Source organism: Falco peregrinus, chromosome 12, assembly GCF_023634155.1.
Source record: "Falco peregrinus isolate bFalPer1 chromosome 12, bFalPer1.pri, whole genome shotgun sequence".
Lineage (NCBI taxonomy): Eukaryota > Metazoa > Chordata > Aves > Falconiformes > Falconidae > Falco > Falco peregrinus.
In genome coordinates this window covers 7,245,459-7,266,539 of record NC_073732.1, presented here as the reverse complement: position 1 = coordinate 7,266,539, position 21,081 = coordinate 7,245,459, and the positions used below count along the sequence as shown (strand labels likewise).

General features: G+C 41.7%; 1 protein-coding gene across 1 annotated transcript in view; it reads right to left on the bottom strand.

Moving 5' to 3' along the window:
• The window catches only part of CLSTN2 (calsyntenin 2), a 385,424-nt gene extending 364,677 nt beyond the window's left edge, over positions 1–20,747 (bottom strand). The window contains exon 1 of the mRNA XM_055817555.1: positions 20,526–20,747. Coding sequence (XP_055673530.1) covers positions 20,526–20,604 — 79 coding nt within the window. The 5' untranslated portion in view covers positions 20,605–20,747. The remainder of the gene's footprint in view (positions 1–20,525) is intronic.
• Between the last annotated feature and the right edge of the window lie 334 nt (positions 20,748–21,081).

The window sequence follows — 21,081 nt, the reverse complement described above, 5'->3', positions numbered from 1 at the left end:
TTTTTATAAAACCTTAATTCATATTGAATTTTTAAGGAGAAGAATACAAAAAAAAAAAATCCTTAGCTTTCCCTAGCCAAAAAAAAGTGAAAGAAAACCATGTTCCATTCAGAAGCAAGGCCAAGCATCTTGTTATGCACAAATACATAGAATGCAAATGTAAATAGCATCCATATTGCAATACAGGGTTGCTGCTGGGGGTTGGTGGGTGGTATTTCCCCCACCACCACCCTTCAAACACTTCTTATCTATAAATTCATACCTATTAGGAAAAACATCCATATTTTACACTCTCTAGAAATGCTTGACTCTGAAAACCTGCACAAATGAAAAGCAGAGATATCAAGAGCCAAGCATACTGCCTTGGGCAGGGGTGGTGGGAAGCCAGGAATAAAAAAAAATTAGCTTGTAATCTTTTCTCCCACTCCTGTTTTCTTAGTTCCTTTAGTTGTTTTGTTAGAGGAAAAACTTCACCATAAACTGAGGTGATAGGAAAACCAGCAAAACCTTAAGAATAGAAATATTCTTGAAGCTCTGAAGACCGATTTCCAACCACTCGATAATCACCACGTGGTTAACTGCACATCCCTACCTCAGTAATGACTAGATGCCCCAGTCACCAACTGGGACCCTACTGTGTGAGTTAAAGGCTAGCATATTTTAATGACATTGTAAGCATACAATATAAAAAAATAAAAGAATGTTAGCTTGTACACTGCAAGAGTAACTCACAAAACAATAATTACCAGCAATTTTTACCATTTTTTAAAAAAATAATTTTTTAAATGCACACTAATAGTGCAATTTCAGGAAGAAAGTATGCTCAGATAATAATAACTGCAAACAATAAAGTAACATATTTCTCAGATGGTGTGGGAATGCTTAGAATAATGAAAATCCCATCTTCTGCTGAAAAACCACAAAGCAGAAAGACACATAAGTTTGGAGAAAAAGCCACTGTGTCAAATGCACCACTACCAGAGGCTGGGAAGATACTCATCAATAGGACTGCTCTGTTCCCCTAATTATTACTCTGCCAGACGCAGCTCTGCTCACAAACAGAGTGCACGTAACCTGCCTCATTACCCATCGGTTGCTATGACACGATGTAAGAAAGCCCACAGAGGCCTCTCGCTTTGTGGAACACAGGCTGAGAGCACCCAGTCGTCCTGTGACAGAGAAGCTGCAAAAACACATACTCCAGGAGCAGTTTTCATCCTTTGGACCATCTGGAGAACAAGCCGGAAAGCTGCTCAAATTCCTTAACAAATGCAGCAAACACACCTTTTCTGCCCCAGCTTTTCCAGAGCCTGTGAGGAGCACCTGGCTCTGGAGAGCGCTGCAGAAAAGGCTGCAACTGGTACCATTAAGCACCAAAACACTGGTGTATCACAGGACAAACAAGCTATTAGGCTGCAACAAGGCTTTATCCTCATCAGGCAGATTCTCCTGCCCATGCTGCTTCCCCTTCCTCCAGAGGTCAAACCACACTGCTCCTCCTATGCGCAGCCACCTCTCCCACCATCCTCAGGGCTATTTAACTACTTAGCAGAATGAGCTACACCTGCACATCATCCATGTCAATCAACCCACTGCCTTCCAGGCAAGGCCACAGCTGCATGTCATCAGTGCTAATCAACCCACTGCCTTCATTCCTCTACACTGGTGTACTGAGCTGGCCTGCTCTCTAGTCCAGTACAGAGATGCAAGTTACTTACACTCACTTCTTGAGGTGATCAAAATTAATAAATCAACTTTATCATACCTACCAGTTTCAATAAAACATAATGCAAGAGAAAAAGAATTCTTTAAACACTGCCATAGCCAAAGAAAAAAAAAAAAAAACCCAAACAACTAAAACACTGAACAAAAAAATCCCAAACTGTTTCTCAAGAATAGGGCAAAATCCTGAGTGAAAGGATGGGAAGAACTGTAGACTGGAACTAAAAGCACTCACGGTGCCAGTATCACTGGTACAGTCTCCACATCAGCATTTAGAAATGCAATTGAGTCATCGCACTTAGAAGGGAAAGCCTCCAATGTGTGCCATTAAGGACAGCTGCAGACTGTAAGAAAGCAAGAGGAGGGGGAAAAATGACTAGTTTGAGTGCCTTCAAGCTAACTAAACATTTTGGGATAGGGCACTTGGGCTGTGGAAGCTGTTTTCTTCACATGTTTTAGTGGAAAATAAACAGTTTTCATCACACTACTCTAAAAATCAAGGTTCTTTTTTCACATTTGTTTTAACAGCAGAGCTGAGAATAAACGACTGTGTTCACTCTACCACCGCCACCCAGTTAGTTTATGACAGAATTTAGATAGTTTTGCCCATTCACAAGAACAAAAGAGGCAGATAAAGCTCTTGTTCTGGCTCCATATAAGACAGCACGTATTGCTTGCTCTCTTGTGCACCACCTCATTCCTCACTCCACCAGCCATACACACCGAAAACATCTGAAGAGATGCCCTGGTAGCATAGAACAGATGACAGCCAGGTATTCACAGAATGGGGCCCAGCTCTTCAAGCACAGCATTTTAAATAGAAACTGCATCACCTCTTTTACGAAGAGTAAGCAGCAAAGGCAAATAAACTTCAAGCAAAACCCTACCTGCGGAATCTCATGGAACCAAGAAGGCAGCATGAAGACCAGCAAATCTATCATGTCGCATGAGTGATCTCCAAGCCCTGCACCCAGAGCCTTCATTCCAGCGCAACATAATGATTTCTCAATAAGCAAAGTCAGCTTATTGAGAAATATGTGTTTACACCCTCCTTAAAAAATCCAGAGCATATTGTTCTGTACCGCACTGGACCCTAGTCTAGATCTGCAGAACGAGCACTATTATGATTTTACAACAGAAAGGCCAGTTTTGATCCCTTTACTGTCAACTTCATTCACAAACCACCCTACTGACTTCAAAGAGGAAAAAAGTAGGAAGAGGCATTAGCCATCATAATTAAAGGGATTAGAAAGTGATGCATATTAGTCCCAAGAGCCATCCAAACAAACCATAAATATTGCGTAGCAAAAAGGCAGGCATTACTTTATGTGTAAAAGCTTGTCTTTTCACCAAGTCATTAAGAAATGCTTAAGACATGTCTGGATTGTCTGCACTTCAAAGTATTTACACATCTTGCCTGCAAGAATTTCAAATGAAATATTAACAAGTTATCAAATTCATCATTCCCATTTGTAAAAACAGTTGCCAAAAGCTAATCAGTCGATTGCTCTGTGGATTGACCAGTTCTACTTCTAAATTGAAATGGAAGAGCACAGTTGAACTCCATACATAATAAATATTATATTCAGAATATGCAAGGTACGGACAGACATAAAAATAATATAAGTTATGTAGTAATGACAATATTTTTAAAGTAAAATTTTTACTTGAGTGCTCAAATCGTATTACAGCTTTCTTCAAGAAGTCAACTCAAAATGGTAACCATTTTCGCAAGTCACTCTTCCAAATGTACATAAAAGGAGCTAACAGCATGAAAATTATTTTTTAGGGTTTGCATAAAAGAGTAGCAAATGCTTTTACATTCTAATCAGCAATACATACACCTTAAGCAAGCCTAAGCCTTGGACTGAATAATTTCCCTTAGTTGCTGGTGCCATGTTTTGTACGAGAGGTTTTTGAGTTGTAACACAAAAACTGCACAAAATGCATGCACTAAATTTTATCAGCTGCATTCAGATGTATCTGTGATGAACCTTTATTTAATCCACCTCCTCTTCAGAAGGGAGTACCGTGCTGAGAAGCAACCATGTCCATCAAGCAAGCAGTAAGCATCTTAAGCTCACAGTGTTGACCAAATCATCAACTGCCTTTTAAAAACACGATTTTCCTTCTGCAAAAGCTATTTTCATTAATCCCACTTAATTTTAATAGCCTTGCCAACTGCGTCATGATATTGATTACTTTTGTTAGGATGCAATCAAAAGTTCACAGGGATGAGTTAGGAATGACAAGTCTCCTTGTACAAAATGTTTTATTGCTTAGTTTGACTGGACTCCGTGGAGCCAAGGATCATACCCCTGACTGAAAGGACTTGGTATTAAATAGATAAGACGCTGACAACCTGTGCAGGTTAAGTACAAAAGAACAGCGATAGGTCTAGGTAGGCTAAACAGCCTTTTTCAGGAACAAAGGAAAAATCCGAGCCTAGGACAAGCATAAAGCAATACTTTTTGGTACACACTCCCAGTCTCAAATAATGTTCATCTCAAAGACTTCTTTAACCAGGGACAATACCATCATTTTTGTCTTCTCCTGAACATTACAATGTATTTGTTAAATTAAAGGGTGGCTAAAACTAATACAACAGAGATACTTTCCAACTCACCACTAGCAACCACGCTACTTGGCCAGGCAGTAATTTGATCAACACAAGACTACTGAACAGATTTACAGTCTTGACTCACATAAAAATAAAATTTTTAAATAAATCAAACTCTTCCGTTCTTTTCTAATATTTTTAAATTAAAATTTTACTCTCTAATCTTACAAAGCCAGGAAATGCGCAAACATGTTGTCATTACACTTACCAGAGTTACAAAGAGGGTATAAGGAAGCTGCAGGAGACTTCAGCCCACCTACTCCAACTTTTCATGTGAACAAGTCACAAGGCCACGAAGTTCTCTTGACTGTGCAGAAGGCAGGTTATTTTTAAAAACTGAAGACAAAAACCTGGAAGGACTCTTTCTGAGAAAAGGCTTTGTTCATTGTCTGGGCACCAGGTTGCAGAGTGATTCTGCCTTCAAATATGAGCAAACGCACACTAAATCTGGCTCCCTGAGCTCACCTGCTAATCAGTTCTGTGCACACCCATCTGCAATGAGGGACATGCCCATGGCTTCGTGCACACCCGCCTGCAATGAGGGACATGACCAAAGCCCCCCAGTGAGGGACATGCCCACAGTTCTGTGCGCACCCACCTGCAATGAGGGGCTTGCCCAAAGCCTTCAACTCCAACATCTTAAATCCTGATCTGGGAAGAAGAGACATCAGATGAGCATGGAGGGAGTAAACAGCTCAGTGGAGTGTGAACCAGCCGCAAAGGTGCTTTGTTCCACATAGGCATATTCCAGGGCAGAACTTGGGTGGATAAGCAATTGTATATAACTGGCACTTATGTATGCAGTGGGGGATCTCACTTGGGGTCCGTGCCTTCATATGCCACAAAAAACAACTTCACCATTTGACAGCAGAGACGTTAACTACAGAAAGAGGAATAAAGTCAATTATATTTTTTAATTAGCTTTCCAAGCTATTCAGTGAATGTTGGTACCCACAAATAGCAATCAATACTGCATTCTAGTGATTTGTCATGCAAATAAAGTACTTCAGCAGTATTACCCCATCCAAAAGTTAATACCCTTAAAAAGTTGAAAAAATATCTATTTGTCCTTACAAAGGAGAAAGAAAGAAAGAACACAGAGAACTTTACTGGAATTTGAGCTAGTTCTGCAAAGGTACCTAATTACATTCAGGAACAATTTCCACAATTTGACAGGAAGATTCGGATACCTGGATGCTTTTGAAACACCAAGCCCAAATTCACAAGACACTGTTCAAGAATTATAGTAGAAAAAGTGAATCATTAGCATATGTAAAGTGTGTTTATAGTCTTAGAATAATAAGAACAAAGCCAGTATCTGCACTTTAAATGTAGGTGAAAAAAACCACCCCACATTGATACTGGTCACATCAAAGTCCGGCCTGAATGCAGAGGAAGAATGGATAAGACTCATTTATCCCTGCTATAAATGCTAGGAAAAGAAGATGGGCTATAAGATCTTAGCTGTTTCACATCTTTTATATAAGCAGAGAATAACAGTTGCTAGGGCTGCTGGCTCACACCTTGCGTACCCACACACGGCAGGATTTCAAATACAGGCACATGTAAGCGTGCAAAGCCAGATTTTACCCTTGCATGTTATTTCCACTGATATTTGAAAATATCACATATGCAGCTGCATAGTAAACATATTAAACACAGCAACTGATAGGTAACATCAAGTTAACTCTTAAGACGTTGCAGTCAGGGGCTGATGAGAACTTACTTAAAAATAACCCCCTCAAAAGAATTTTTTTTTTCTCTACAGATCAGCTGAAGTCCATAGTATTAATAGACTATGTTCATCTCCAGCAGCAGTCACGTGTTCTATGGGGCACATAGAAGTTTCACTTTAACATACGCACATTTAGACAAAGTATTGCAAATATCACTGGTAAAACTGCTCCATCATTTCTGCAAATACAAAGGAGCACAATCCCACTATTTTAGGTCACAACAAGCATGAAGCGTTGTTTCCTTCAAAGGCTATGAAACATTATCAACAATTTCTAGTTGACATTTTGAATTTTCCTGTGCAAACCTGCAGATTAACAAGTGTTTGCACACAGGGCCTGATCCAACACTTCTATAGTTAGTAGAAAGATCCATTGGTTTCAACACAAGCCAATGTACCACTGAAGTCAACGTATACCTCAGAATAATACCTCCCCCTTCCAGAAAGACAAGCACAGGCTTTTTCCCCCCCCCATTTTTTGCTAAATAAATACTGCACTGAAAATTCCCTGAAGCAAAAGTGTCTCCAGTTAAATCACTGCAGTGAACAGTGCAGCAGATTTTCAGGGTCACACTATTTATAGAAACCATTTGGATACATAAGCTGGCAATGACACCTGCGCTCCCTTTATGCAACTTGGTGATCATGTTCAGGTACTAGGATAGGATGCAGAGAAGGAATCAATAACAGAATATGATGCCCGACGTGCTCCTATCCCTTTTCTCCCTATGTGAGGAAGGACTAGCACAGCTATTAGTGCTACACAGGAACAAAGCAAAACAATTCACAGGGAGCAGCCCACTGGCCCTGTTCTTCTGAAAGTTCCTACTGTACATTTCCTTGCTTGCCTCCCCGTCATCAAATTTCTCCTACTGTGCACACAATAGCTGAGCAAGATAGCTGCATGTTATACACATGAAAACACTGCAGACATCTCCCTTTACACAGATTATAGCCAGTGTTCTCCAGGTCCCAAGTGATTCAAATCCCCAGTATAATATTTGGCTCAATTTCCTCCTTTGTTCAATGCAGTCATTATACTCACTGCAGCAGGAAAGTTAAAAGGTCAAAAGTGTATTCTGGGATTATGATAATTTATATCAGAGTAATTGCTTATGTGGAATACTAGTTATGTCTCTAATGTGGAGTCAGCCTAGAAGAACTGGGTCAGAAAAGATCTGGAAAAAGGTACCTAAGAAACCTTTTGCAAGGATAAACTCAAAAAATCTCAAAAAACCTTTACAATAATGCTATAGTCAGCACTTCACAGAAGGTATTTTAGAAGAGAAAGAGGTAAACTTAGATAGACTAACATTAATTTTCCTTCTGTGTCCCAGTTTATTGCTCAGCTATTGTCAAGGTCCAACTAAATCCACTGAACTGCCAATACTGTTAAGCCTTGCAAAAATATATTGGGTCTTATTAGCTTCCATCAAACAGAAGCTGACCGATAATTAAATTTCCATAACATATCTTATTCCCTTGTCCTGATTTATTTTTAGGATTTGAGACTCAGTGAGGACCCCTCCTTGAAATATAGTCAAGGCAAGATACCCCAAAGTTTTCAGAATTTCAGTCTTCCCATCAATCTTTGGAATCTGAGCTCACGAACACCAAGGCTCCCAGCTCCTTTCTGTCTGTTAGGGTTTGCAGTGCTGAAGCCTTAGGAACCTCAGAATGTGAATTGCCAACATCTTCTCATCAAAATAGCAAGCTGCTTGTCCACCTCTGTTGATCTTGCTGTAACTAAACACTCTCTGTTGCACAAAGTAAAATGTATTTGCAATGGCTACTATGAAAGACTTCCTCATACACAGCCTGTTTCTGTAGAGAAAGTATTTATAGTGTTCAGTTTCAAAGATTCCCAAAGAATGTTAAGCTAAACTGTAGATGAGTTTAACTCTCATTTCATGTTCAACAGGAGAGTTTAAGAAATTATTACTGCATTTTAGATTTATCCCCCAGTAAATTCCACTATAACTTAAGCAATATATTCTCTTTGAGACTAGGAAACAAAAGAGACAAGTTTTCATTTTTTAAAATGTAAATTTGGAGCTGGAAAAAGCTAAATATTCCCCTGCAATTATGATGCAACTACTTTTTTCAAGATCATCTCAAATGAAAATACTTCCCAAATAAAGACTCATAGAATCATTTAGGTTGGAACAGACCCTCAAGTTCATCAGGTCCAACTGTTTAGGCAGTCCAGGACTGCCAAATCCATCACCAAACTATGCCCCTAAGCACCACAAGGGCCCTTCCAGTTGCACAGCCAATTAAATTCTCAGAGTACTGCATATCTTCACCTTGTGTCACTGACATTATCCCTTGCTTATCTTCATCACACCAGTTGCTCCTTACTAAACACTTCTATACATATTGAACATATGTTTTAACACCCCCGAGAACCAGTAAAGGGTTCTGCAGACACAAACACAGGCTGCAGGCACGCAAACATCATGTTTTTCTGCTTGCCCATTTAGCCAGCGTGCGTTCCATGTACCAAAAGATGCTCCCCTGCAGAAAGGGAAGGTGCACAACACAACACTGTGACTGGAGTGCACTTCTGTTAGAGGGGAAGTGTTCTTTATAAAAAGAAAACAGAGAGAAGCATTTGTAACACAGTAGAAATCCATCACGTAACATTTTGTTGCCCCCTGTATCCTAATGCACAATGCACCTCCCAATCCAATGTAACCAGCTGAGCACTGCAATCCTGCCAAGCACAGGATCTGCCACCTGCAAAGCATAACCAGCAGTACATGCCCACATTGTTTCTACCGCCCAAGAAAATATACCCTTGCTGGTTTAGCTCCAACTGCACAGAATACAGGTGGGGGGGGGTGGCGTATAGCTTTTGAAGCAAGCTTTGTAAGACAGACATAATTAGACTTTCAACACTTTTCCTCCAGTACATATACACCCAAAGAATACCAGATCTGTCTGATGAGCTGTTCTGGCAAATACTCAGTCGAGAACTGAGAAAAATTACACAGAACACTTTTTTGGAAGCTTATGACAAGTTAGGAAAAAAAAAAAGACAACAAACACATCTCTGTATTCAAGCATACCCTTAACATAGGACCACAGCCTCAGCTGGTTTAAAACTGCACTGCTGACTTGCGCCACCTGAAATTCTATCCCCTCTTTTTAAAGGTATACTTCTCCAGTTTGTAAGTGAAGATGATGAAACTCTTACCATATAGATTTAGGAGGCTTCAAGTATTGAAACTTTAAAAAAAGACGTATAAACATTTGGAAGCATGCAGAGAACAATTTCAGTTTGCAACTTACAAATTAGTTTCAAGTGACTATTATTTCCTAAGTCTGACATCTTGAATCCTGAAATAATTTTTATTTTATATTCAAACCTACACAGATTAAATGTAAGTTATAAAAGAAGGGATTCATATTAGACAATATATAATTCATTATTAGAACCAGTCACATATCCAGTTAACAGACTGACACTTTTTGAGGTCATGTTGACCCAGCAAAAATACTCTCCCAGATATTTTTGCTAATCTTCACAAGGAGCTCTAATACTTTTTGATTTGTGGGTCTCTACAAATTTAGAGATGGACAGCTGAATGGTAATACACGCCTACTGAAAATAGATCTGTTTTTCTTGATTATTTTTTGCAGCCACTGGAAGCGGTCCACAGACCTCAAAACACCAAAGACTATAGTTAAAGGAGTGCCAAAGTGAGAAGGAAAAAAAAAAAAGAAAAAAAAAAGATCCGTTTCCCAAAATAAGCCTTGAAACATTACTCTTCAAATTATTTCATCTCAAGAACCGTGTCTCTCATCTTGTGCCTTTCACTTCAGTGAAACATCGAAATACTTGCACCTTGACATCTACACTGTTTACACTCCTTTTGAAGAAGAAAGTGATGGAAGCCAACTACAGTATCCAATGCTTTTCCATTTATCACATGAAATCAACAGTGTGAGTCTACCTTAGCTAGATTTATAGCCAACTATCATAATGCAGACTTTTTAAAGCAGCTTAGCATAAATCACACCGATTTAAACCTTTCTAGGTTTTATTTCTCAACACGAATTTAAAATTCTCTTAACTAAGACCTTAAAAGTTCATTTTTTCTTCCTAAGACTGACAACAATGGCAAATACCATCTGTTCGGCTGTAGTTCAAGAATTCTTAATGTAACTCTGAAAAGAAAAAGAGAAAAAAGCCCTTCAAACATGACTGCCATAGTTTCTTCAGAAATAACTCAAATATCATTGCTAATGCATTCTGTCATATATTAACCTCTGCTAGCAGCCTTCGTGAAACTAACTCCAACACAGATTTTAGAAATCAACAATGTCTTTCACAGAAACCTTAAGACAGAGCTCACACACTATTTTAATTTTGTTTCACCAACATGTATTTTGCAAGCTCTGCTTATAACCAAGACATTCAACCCAATTACTGCAATTTTGCAGCTCAGTATAGACAAGGTGCAGAGACGTTTTCCAGCTACAGTCAGAATTTTATTGTATTTCAAACAATCAAGTGTAGGAAAAAAACAACAACCCACAAAGTTGAGGGAAATGCTTTTTACTACATTTGTTTGCAAGCTTTTGTGATATACCTGTCTTACCTTTCTACTTTTCCCTCATATTACAAGTAGGATTTATTATCTTCTAATGAATAAAGAATTAGTCTCTTATTTCAGAAGTTGGGGATTTAAGGGGAAAAAACCAAATAAGTCAATAAAAACATCACAAGTCATTAAATCCTTGTAAGCTAATAGTGGTCAGAGATACATGCAACACATATATAAACATACACACACAGAGTATTTATAAGCATGTGCATATTTCATTGAGAGAATCTACTCAAGTCAGAAAGCAAGACTAAATCAGTCTCAAAATAAGCGGAGTCCAATTTTTCTCACCTATTTTTACTTACCCTAACCTGCTAGCAAATGAGTGATAGATGAATGTTGATCAGAGAACACTACGGTCTTAATATTTACATTTGATGGCAGATTTCTTCAAATGAAATGAAGGTGTTCCACTTCATGTTAATCATCCTAAGATATGTATAGGAAAGTAGCAGTAAGGTAAATAAAATGTCATTGTTAATTGTTATTTGAAAAGCAGACAAGTACTATCCATATTTGGGATATACAACTTCACGTGATTAGTCTGATTTAAAACAGCAACAAAAAAGTTTGACAAAACGAGTACAACTGAAACCCTGGGAAACCGCAGCGTTGCTCGTCTTTCCTGTACTCATATTATTTAACCAGTAACGGACAGGAGTCATGGGGATGGGATGGAAGACAGTCAATGAGGAAACAAAAAGGAAACCAGACTGCCTCCTTACAAGTATTTTGAAGGCCAGCATGGCAGAATTACCATACTTAAATCTGCAGGACAGCCATCTCGGTCAACACTTCACTTAATGGTTTGAAGTTGACTGAAAAGCACTTTGAAAAGAACAAAAAATCCCAAGAATTGTTCTATTGACTCAGTGAAAGCAGTTATTCCATAGGAAGCCATAAGGTGAAAGAGATTAAATCAAACATTTCTCCTGTTTGGATAAAGGCAACTATTAGCAGAAGAACATTAAAAGCTTTGAAAGAGCTGTTTACATTTATAGTAAAGCACACAAAGGATGAAACCCCGATTCCACTGAGATACACGGCAAATCTTGCATTGATTTAACAAGGGTCAAGATCTCACATACAAAGACCAAACATCTAAATAACAGCATTAACTGCTGGGAAACTGCAATTCCATGCAGAACCATCTTTAAAATCAATACAGAGAGAAGTCACATTAAAATGAATTGTAATTCAGCACATACACTTCTTAGACTCAATTCCTAAAAATGTTTTTAGATAATGGGCAAAACCCTCTTTCATAGCCCAATAGTCCTAAATGATGCATTGGTCAACTTGCACTCCAGCCAATTGATCTTGAGATTTTGCTCAGTCCCAAAAGGGCCCCCAAAAACTGAACCATTTTTACAGTCTCTTTCATTGCTGCCAAGCTGGAACACCTCGTACAAACACCAACTACACCAAAAAGCCAAAAGCACAGGGATATTTCGCCACGAAGCAATGGAATATAAGATTATTACACACCCCAGCAATTCCTAAGTAGGATCACCAGAGTGCGGGTGTAGGTGGTGTGAATCCCATATAGATTCAGTGGGTTTTAAGCACTGAACTATTTTTTAAGTGTCAACTACTGAGAATGACAAACGTCAAATTAAGTGATATAGATATACATATCCATATTTTTCTGACTTGCTGATTTGATCAAGTTGCTTGTAGTTTTGATGCCGTGTTACAACACAATGTTTTAACAGCTTCCTCTTAACTCATTCCCTTACTCAACAGCTACAAGCAGTCATCATATTCATTTTTATTGGAATACATACAGCAAAAAATAGGAAGTAATTTAGTGTACTCTCCTAAAGTACACTTTAGAAATCTACACTTAAACATTTTCAATATTTAAATTCCCCCCATTAATCTAGTCTGTACAGTAAATTTGCAGTTCATGAAAGAAAACAAAACACTGAAGCATTACAGGCATCCTTGTAGGTGTCTGCTCAAAGCCCCACAGCGCATGTGCACAGTTGTTTCCAACTGGGTATAGCTGTTAGCACACTTAAATACCCTCATTACCATAAAACTAAAAACAGAAGTCCTCCCTCTACAGTTTTGCAGTCATTCAGAAGAAGCCAGATTACATGAACAAAATTCACGAAGACGTAAACAAGACAAAAGTTAAGGCTCAGTTTCCTTCTTTCAGCAGGAGGGTTTACTCCGAATAAATAACTGCATCCAAGCACACTCAGCAAGTCCACACATCCCATTCAAGGGCTTCAGCACACTCCAGTCTTACACGAGATGTGCCATGCAAAACAAACCGTGAAGTTTTCTTTCTGGTTTGTATCATGTCTTATACCTCACAGTTAAGCACGTAGGCACATATGTATGTACACAAAATTAAATCTGTTTAAAATAAATATGGAGCATACTATACACATGCTTTCATATACTGTTTCTGAACACTACAGAAATGATACACCAGACATCCTGTTATGCTGCTCTGCAATAAGTAACTCAGAGTACCGGGAAGCATGTGATGCTGCAGAAAGCGCTTTATGTACTACATTGTGAAGTGACAGACAAGTAGCCCTGCCTCCACGTACAGTGACAGATTTAACAACTCTTCAAATCACACCACAAGTGTCTCTTGCAAAATTCCTTCTAACTTATTTTAACAAACACCCATTCCAAATCATAGCAACTTCTCTATTTTTAAATAATCACAACATACTAAACTCATAGATAAAGTCTAACGATATCAAACCACAATCTTTAAATTTAGTCAAGAGAATATTTTCTTTTTGCTATCACAAATGCCTTTCTCAAGTTTGTCATTAGACTTCTTTTTCCTCCCCTCTAGTTCTTTTCAAACTGTCTTTTTACACTTACTACTTTGACTCATGCTTTTCAAATTTATCTACAAGGTTCACCTGTTCTCTGATTCTAAAGTTTAACAGATTCGGATTCCAGATTCCTGGTCACCCTCCTCTCCACCTCAGCTGCAGTTATCAACCGCACCAATGCATTTAATACCAGCTTGCCAGCGTGCTACTTAAAACTTGCATTTATGGAAATGAAAAAAAGGTTCCAAGCCTCAAAAAAGCAACAATGTTCTGTAAAATTCAGCACAAAACCCTAAACACTAAAATTTTTGTTCAGCAAGCGAGCTAGTTTCAGAAGTCAGGACCCCTATTTACTGGGCTGTCTGGCAAAGACCACAGGAAGTGTCACCTTCGAGAAGCAGGCACAGCTGAAGCTGGTATCCCTGTCTTCTCACAATGGCCAACTGCAAGCGCCTACAGAAAAGAAAAAAACACACACACAATTGCTCCTGGACAGTGTCCCAGCCTCCAGCAGCAGGCTGCAGTCACATCATTTTCAACAAGAGGTTGTGCCTTTGTATTTCATGCACACTATGGATTTTTTTCTTTCCTTTCATGAAGCTGTACAATCATTTGCTGAATCCATCTGAAGGTTTAGCATCTACAACACCCTACAGCTTCTCCTGTAGAGAAGGGTTTGGGGACAAGCTGGTGCAGTGGGTTGACCCTGGCTGGATGCCAGATGCCCACCAAAGCTGCTCTGTCACCCCCCTCCTCAGCCGGACTGGGGAGAGAAAATGTAACAAAAGGCTGGTTTGTCGAGATAAAGGCAGGGAGAGATCGCTCAGCAATTACTGTCACGGGCAAACAGGCTCGACTTGGGGAAACTAATTTAATTTGTTGCCAGTCAGAGAAGGGCAATGAGAAATAAAACCAAATCTTAAAACACGTTTCCCCCCCACCTCTCCTTTCCTCAACCTCACTCCCGATTTTCTCTGCCTCCTCCCTCCCAGCGGCACAGGGGGATGGGAATGGGGGCTGCGGTCAGTTCATCACATGTTGTCTCTGCCGCTCCTTCCTCCTCAGGGGGAGGGTCCTCACACTCTTCCCCAGCTCCAGTGTCCAGGTCCTCCATGAACTTCTCTAGTGCGAGCCCTTTGCAAGGGCTGCAGTATTCACAAACCACCGCAATGTGCATCCCCCACGGGGTCACAAGCCCTGCCAGCAAACCTGCTCCAGCGTGGGCTCCTCTCTCCATGGGGCCACAGGCTCTGCCAGGAGCTGCTCCAGTGTGGGCTTCCCACGGGTTCACAGCCTCCCCCAGGTGCATCCACCTCCAGTGCAGGGTGCTCCACGAGCAGCAGGTGGATATCTGCTCCACCATTAACATCCATGGGCCGAGGGGGACAGCCTGCCTCACCATGGGCTGCAGGAGTATCTCTGCTCTCCTCACCCTCCTTCTTCACCAACCTTGGTAACTGCAGAGTTGTTTCTCTCACATCTCACTCCGCTCTCTGGCTGCCGTTTGGCAGCAGTTTTCCTTTTCCCCCTTCTTAAATATGTTATCCCCAAGGCACTACCACCGTGGCTCACTGGCTCAGCCTCAGCCAGCTGCAGATCTGTCCTGAGGCCGGCTGGCATTGGCTCCATCGGACAGAGGGGAAGCTTCTGGCATCTTCTCACAGAAGCCAGCCCTGTAGCTTTCCCACTACCAAAACCTTGCCACACAAAACCAGTACAGCTGCAGTTGCCTGTTTGGTCTCAAAGATGTGAACAGCCTAGATGATTGATTCAAGCAGCTATTGCTAGACTGTGATTCAGAGGAGTACTGTAGAGAATAGCAGGAGATACTACTTCACGCAGCTGTCAAACACTATGCCTTCTGAGGACAGGAGGAGTTTATCTAGAAGAACACATAAATGAGGGCAGGAATATCCCCAAGAGGGACGGCTGCAGCAGCTGTCACTGAAGGAAAGCTGCTAGTCTGCAGCCAGCACCTACAGAGAAGCCAAGGAATGGTACAAGGTGCCTGAAGAAGCATCTCAAGTGATAAAACATTTTATTGTGCCCATATTGCCTCCAACTCTCTTCTTTCTCCACCACTAAAATCACTGCAATGTTTTCTGGGTAGTTTGAAACACAGGTTTGGGATGACCTTAGGAGGTCACTGCATCCTCTCTCCACCCTACCAGAAGGTCTCACCCACTATACATGCAAATATTGCTCCAAACAGTTCTTACAGCTCTCCAGTTAAAGGCACTAAAATATGGTAAGAGAAGCTTTTCCTGCATTCTACCCTGAATCTTTCCTGTTGCTCTTTACTTTTTGTCCTACCCACAGGGAGAATGGAGAACATGATTTTCTTCTCTGCTTTGCGGGAGCTTTTTATGTACCTGACAGTTGTTGCCATGCTCCTCAATTCTTTTTCATTCAGCTAACCACAGCTCCTTCAGCACGTCAGGTCACTTTTTCTAGATATCAATCTCACAGTTCTCTGTTGGAACTAACTCCCGCTGGTCCAGATTCTGCTTGAAGTGCAACATCCAAAACCAAACATTTTTCTCCAGCCGATTCTTGAATAAGGAAGGTATCTTCCAACTCTGTTACCATCCTCTAAACTACCCTGTTAAAATTGATTGCAACTAGTATGAAGGTTTTTTGTTGTTGTTAGTGTTAATTTTTGTTTAAGAAATCAAAAAGGATAAAACATTTGAGAGTGAGAAACTGCTGTTTGAGCACAATCACTGGGAAAGCCCAAGGTAAGTCAAGATCCCTTAGCATGTATCCCCTACCGCTTATTTTTAGACTTCTCTTTTTTAAGGGTACCAGAGGGAAAACGAAAAAAGTCTCCGAGAAGAGCTACACTTAGTTTATGGTCGTCTCCGCAGACAAACTCTTAAGTTTGTGTCATGGCAAATCTCACTGCTACTGGGTTTTAAAATTTGTTTTTAAAACTTCCACTTACACAACATTAAGTGACATCAAACATGTTTTGAATGTCAGGACTTGATCATCTGCCATATTTGCAGAAATAGGCTATAGACAACAAGGAACTACACTTAACACTAGCAATTAGCTTGCTATAGAAACAATGCATTTTATCTTTCATTTTCCCATTACTTATTTCACAGTAAGGAAGCGCTCTCTACTAAATGAAGTGCTAGCTACACCACTCAGACACTCTATAGGAGCCAGGCAAGCTATTTGCCGCCTTCTAATACAACCTTCTCGGAAACAAAACCAGAAACAAATCACTTTGAGGCAACTAAGTCGAAATGAGAACCAAGAATATACATACGAAGGGAGGAAAGGAAGTGTATTTGAAGCTGGAATTAGACCTTTAAATTACTTTCCCAAAACGTCCTGTCAATCTGACACAGAAAAACTGATAAACAAAAAGTGTATGAGAAAATTTACCCTCTAACATTTTTATCAGATATTAAACAGCACCATCATGAATCTTTATTTTCAAGAGCCCCAGGAATAACATCTGCTTCCTAACACACACCAAGCTATAGCCATATATAAAACTAGTAATTTACACTCTGCTTTTTCAATGCCTAATGGATGCTCAGGAGTACTGGATCATCAATAAATGTTTTCAGTTAAACAGTAAGTAATGTAAACAAGGTGACAGTGCCTCTGACAGCTTCTAATCAGCTTTCACACATTTCTCTAAAACTTTAAAAGGCAGAAAAGGAAAATGGAGGCCACTTTCAAGCGTGCAATTTGGCCATGAGATGGTCTATCCATGTACAAATGCTGCCTTTGAACTATGAGGGCTGTCACTTCAAGGAAAAAAAAGCAATGGAACTGTAACTCCACACTGCTCTCCCACCACTTAATATTCGGTGACAAAAGACATACTTTCCAGGGTGTTCTTTACATGGCACGATTGGCTTACAATTGAAACATGCTTTGAAAGCTCTGAAGCTCTTAGATTCCCAGTTTTGGCGGCTTTACCAATAATGCAATTAAAATTGGTAACGATACGATTATGGCTGACAAACAGTCTCTAGCTTCATAATGATAACTTAAACATAGTTGTCAGTCTTCCATGCTGAAATGCCTGAATACTAAAGCAGTTATCAAATACTCCCATTTTTGTCTTTTGAGACTTCTGAATCATTTCATTATCTTGACACCTAGACTTTATAATCAGACAAATCTTTTATCCTATGAGACAGAAGAGTCAGTTTTCATGAACTGCTTTTAAATCAAAACACTTTAAACAAAAAAAAAAAAAATACCACCGCCAGACTTTCTGAAAAGGAATATTCCTATCTTCATACGTTGATGAGAAAACAAAAATATGAAGCCATGTAGATGTCTTTTCCAGGGTTTCCTGGTGAGCTACAGAAAGCACCAGCAACAGAAAGCAAGGTTGCTTCATTTTCCACCTTCTGACCTAAGCAGTGTGCCAAACATCGCATCTCGTGTATTTTGGGTGAGGATGAAAAGAAGGTTCTTATTTTTCTATTTGTCTCCTTTGAACTGGTATGGAAAACTATTTCATTATTATTTACTACGAAAAAAAATTACCAAAACACATAGTGTTATGCAGAAAAATTCAGACACTGGGATCTGTCCAGCATGTTTGCAAGGATTTTCTTTTCCTTCAATTTCTTTTCCCCCGGGATTTTATTTTTATTATTATTATTTTAAACACAGAATATGCTGGCTCTGTCTCCCTGGCTTAGTTGTTTTTCTGCTGCTGATAGTCATATCAGATGTATTCACATAATAGACTTGCCAAGCAGGACTGAATGTTCCATTGATTTGGAAATGTCCTGAATGACTAAGACTTCAAGTTTTGCCCATGTAATTAATTTAATTGGAATCAAATATTCTTAGCTATTCAGATCATTGAGATGCTTTCAGCTGTACTTAAGATTAAGATGATGTTTATGTTAATGATAAAGTTCAAATACAATCAAACTTGAAAGGTTGACTAATTGGGTCTCACAAGGAATTTGGATATGGCAACCTTTTTAGGACTTCACCAAGTAGTTTAATACTGCATACTAGAGTAAGATAATAAATTATTTAAGAGATCAGCCTTATGCATAGATTTGTGGAGAGACAGAAAGACAAAGGGAAATGCTGCAGGTAGTATTCCTCCCTGCCTGTGACCACACGCACCTATGAATTTTAAACATGCTGAGGAGAAAAAAAAAAAAAAAAAAGAAAAAACAAGAAAAAATCTTACCCTTCAGCATATTATATTTTACATAACTAAAGACTATAAGACTGTCCGCACAATTTCCAGACATCATTAATGCAATTCCAATAATCCAGAAAGTGTGCCACTCTGTCTTATTGAACAAAGTTGTCTGAAAATAATTTAAATAAACCATTTTTCTGTCCAAAACAGTGATTTTCATTGGAACTTACGATAAAGATCCCAGGGTCAACAACCTGCTAGAAAGCTAACAAAGCTACACACTGCATATGAATATTTAATACACAGATTAAGTTCTGTAACTGACCACCTACCAAACATTCTGAGGTTACCTTTTATATTTGATTTTCCATGGAAAACTTGGAACCAAGCTTCTCGACTGTGTGTGAGAAACCCACAAAATGTCTTCCGACTTAAAATTTGCATCCTATAGAAAATTACAGTGCAAGGAGAAAGCAGCAGCAGACTTCCTGAGACAAACCCTTTCTTCTCTCCTCTACTCATTGGGGCAGGGGTGGGTGGAGGAAGAGTCCACAGAGATAAGTATATCAGATATTAACTGCATACAGTGTCAAGATATGTTACATCACTGCATTATAGTCGCTGACGCTACCTAATTTTAAGAAACAAGGTATAAGAAACTAATAAAGGAAAACCTAAATCCCTTAAAAATTAAAACAAAGCCCCTTAAAATGACTATTTTTAAACCCTAAGTAGTGGTAAATTGTGGCTAGTTATCCAAAAATGTTCTTTGCAGCCCTCCAGTGGTCAAATACAAAGTAGAACACAACAAGAAAACGGCTTTGGCTGCTGAACTGCAGCATTTGGAAAGACACCAACCACGAACCGATAACTCATGCTTGTCTACAGAAAAGACCTGTACAAAGGAGAGAATCACCTGCAAATACATCAGAAAGTAAGCAGGAGGAAAATTATTCCCCTCCATCAAAACGTTTCATGTTATTTGTTATATCCCACAGTTAATCTGCCTAGAGAACAGTGCATCCTGCCAGGACCCCAAGGTATGGGTTGGGGTAGTAACAGAAGCAGCAATTCGTTTCCTAGAGGTACTTTCTGCTACTCACAGGTCAGTCCGCAGAAAGTTAAGGCAACATTTGCTGGAATCAGTTTCCTCTCCAAGGCAGGACTCGTGCAGTCGGATGTTTTTTTTTTAAGAAAACCAACACCAGACACTGAAGTTTTCCCTTCTCTCTCACACGCATGCACAAGTAAAAGAAAAAGTAGAGCCTCGTATAGAAGTAAAAAGACTAGACGCGCTTTTAAATAATAGAAACTCAACGGAGACAGAGTTCTCGGAGCTGTTTGGAAAACTTGGGGCTCAGAAGTCAGCCCAGACCTGCAAGCACCAGCGCCGGGGGACACGGCGGGAGAGCACGGCCGGAGGGCGGCAGATGCTGGCCCGCCGGGGAGCGGGCAGCGGCCCAGGGATGCTCCGGGGCACCTGCTGCGCGGCCCCCAGAAGAACTTGTCGGTCCCCGCCGCCCTCCCCTCAGCCCTTGCCGACCGTTCTCTAGAAGCGGCAGACCCCGACCGACGCGCGATCCGCCGCTTCCAGCCGCGCCGGAGCGGCCCCGCAGCCCCGGGAGCGGCACCTCCCGCTCCGCCCGGCCGCCACCGGCGCCCCCCCTCCCGCCGCGCCCCGAAAAGTAGCGGCACCGAGTTGCACGCCCGCCGAGGGAGCGCCCCGATCGCAGCCGCCCGGCCGCGGCCCCGCCGCCCCCCCAGAGGGGACCGCGCCCCCCGCCGCGCCCCCCGAGCACGGGGGCGCCGTCCGCAGGCTGGCGGGCAGCGGCACCCCCGCCACGGCGCTCCCGCTCCCCCCGGGGCCGCCGGCCGCGCTACCTGCCTTTGGCGGCGAGCAGGCTGCCCAGCCCCAGCCCCAGCAGCACCAGCGCCGCCGGCCCCCGGCAGCAGCGCCGCCGCATCCCCGCCGCGGCGCCGGCTCTCCCCGAGCGACACGCCGCCCTGCGCGGCGGCTCCCGGCGGCGGCTGTCTGCGGGGCCAGGCGGGCGGAGGCTGCCGCCGCCGCTGCCTCATTCGCCCGGACTGCCGGCACCGGGGCGGCTGCGGCTCCCGCCCCGGGACCGCGGCGACGTCACGGGGAGGGGAGGCGTGAATATTCATGAGCGGAGGCGGGGGGCTCCGGGCGCCACCGGGGGGGGCAGCGCCACCGCCGGGCCCGGCCGTGGAGCGGGGGGGGGAGGCGGGACAGCCCCGCGCACCTGCGTGTGCAGGTGTCGCCGTGCCCCGCGGCGGGAGCCCCCCGGGGGGGGAGGGGCGGGGGGCGGCCAGGGCGGGGACGGAGGGGAAGGGAAGGGAAGGGAAGGGAAGGGAAGGGAAGGGAAGGGAAGGGCAGGGCAGGAGGCTCGGGGATGGAGGGAAGGGCACCGGGCAAGAAGGCA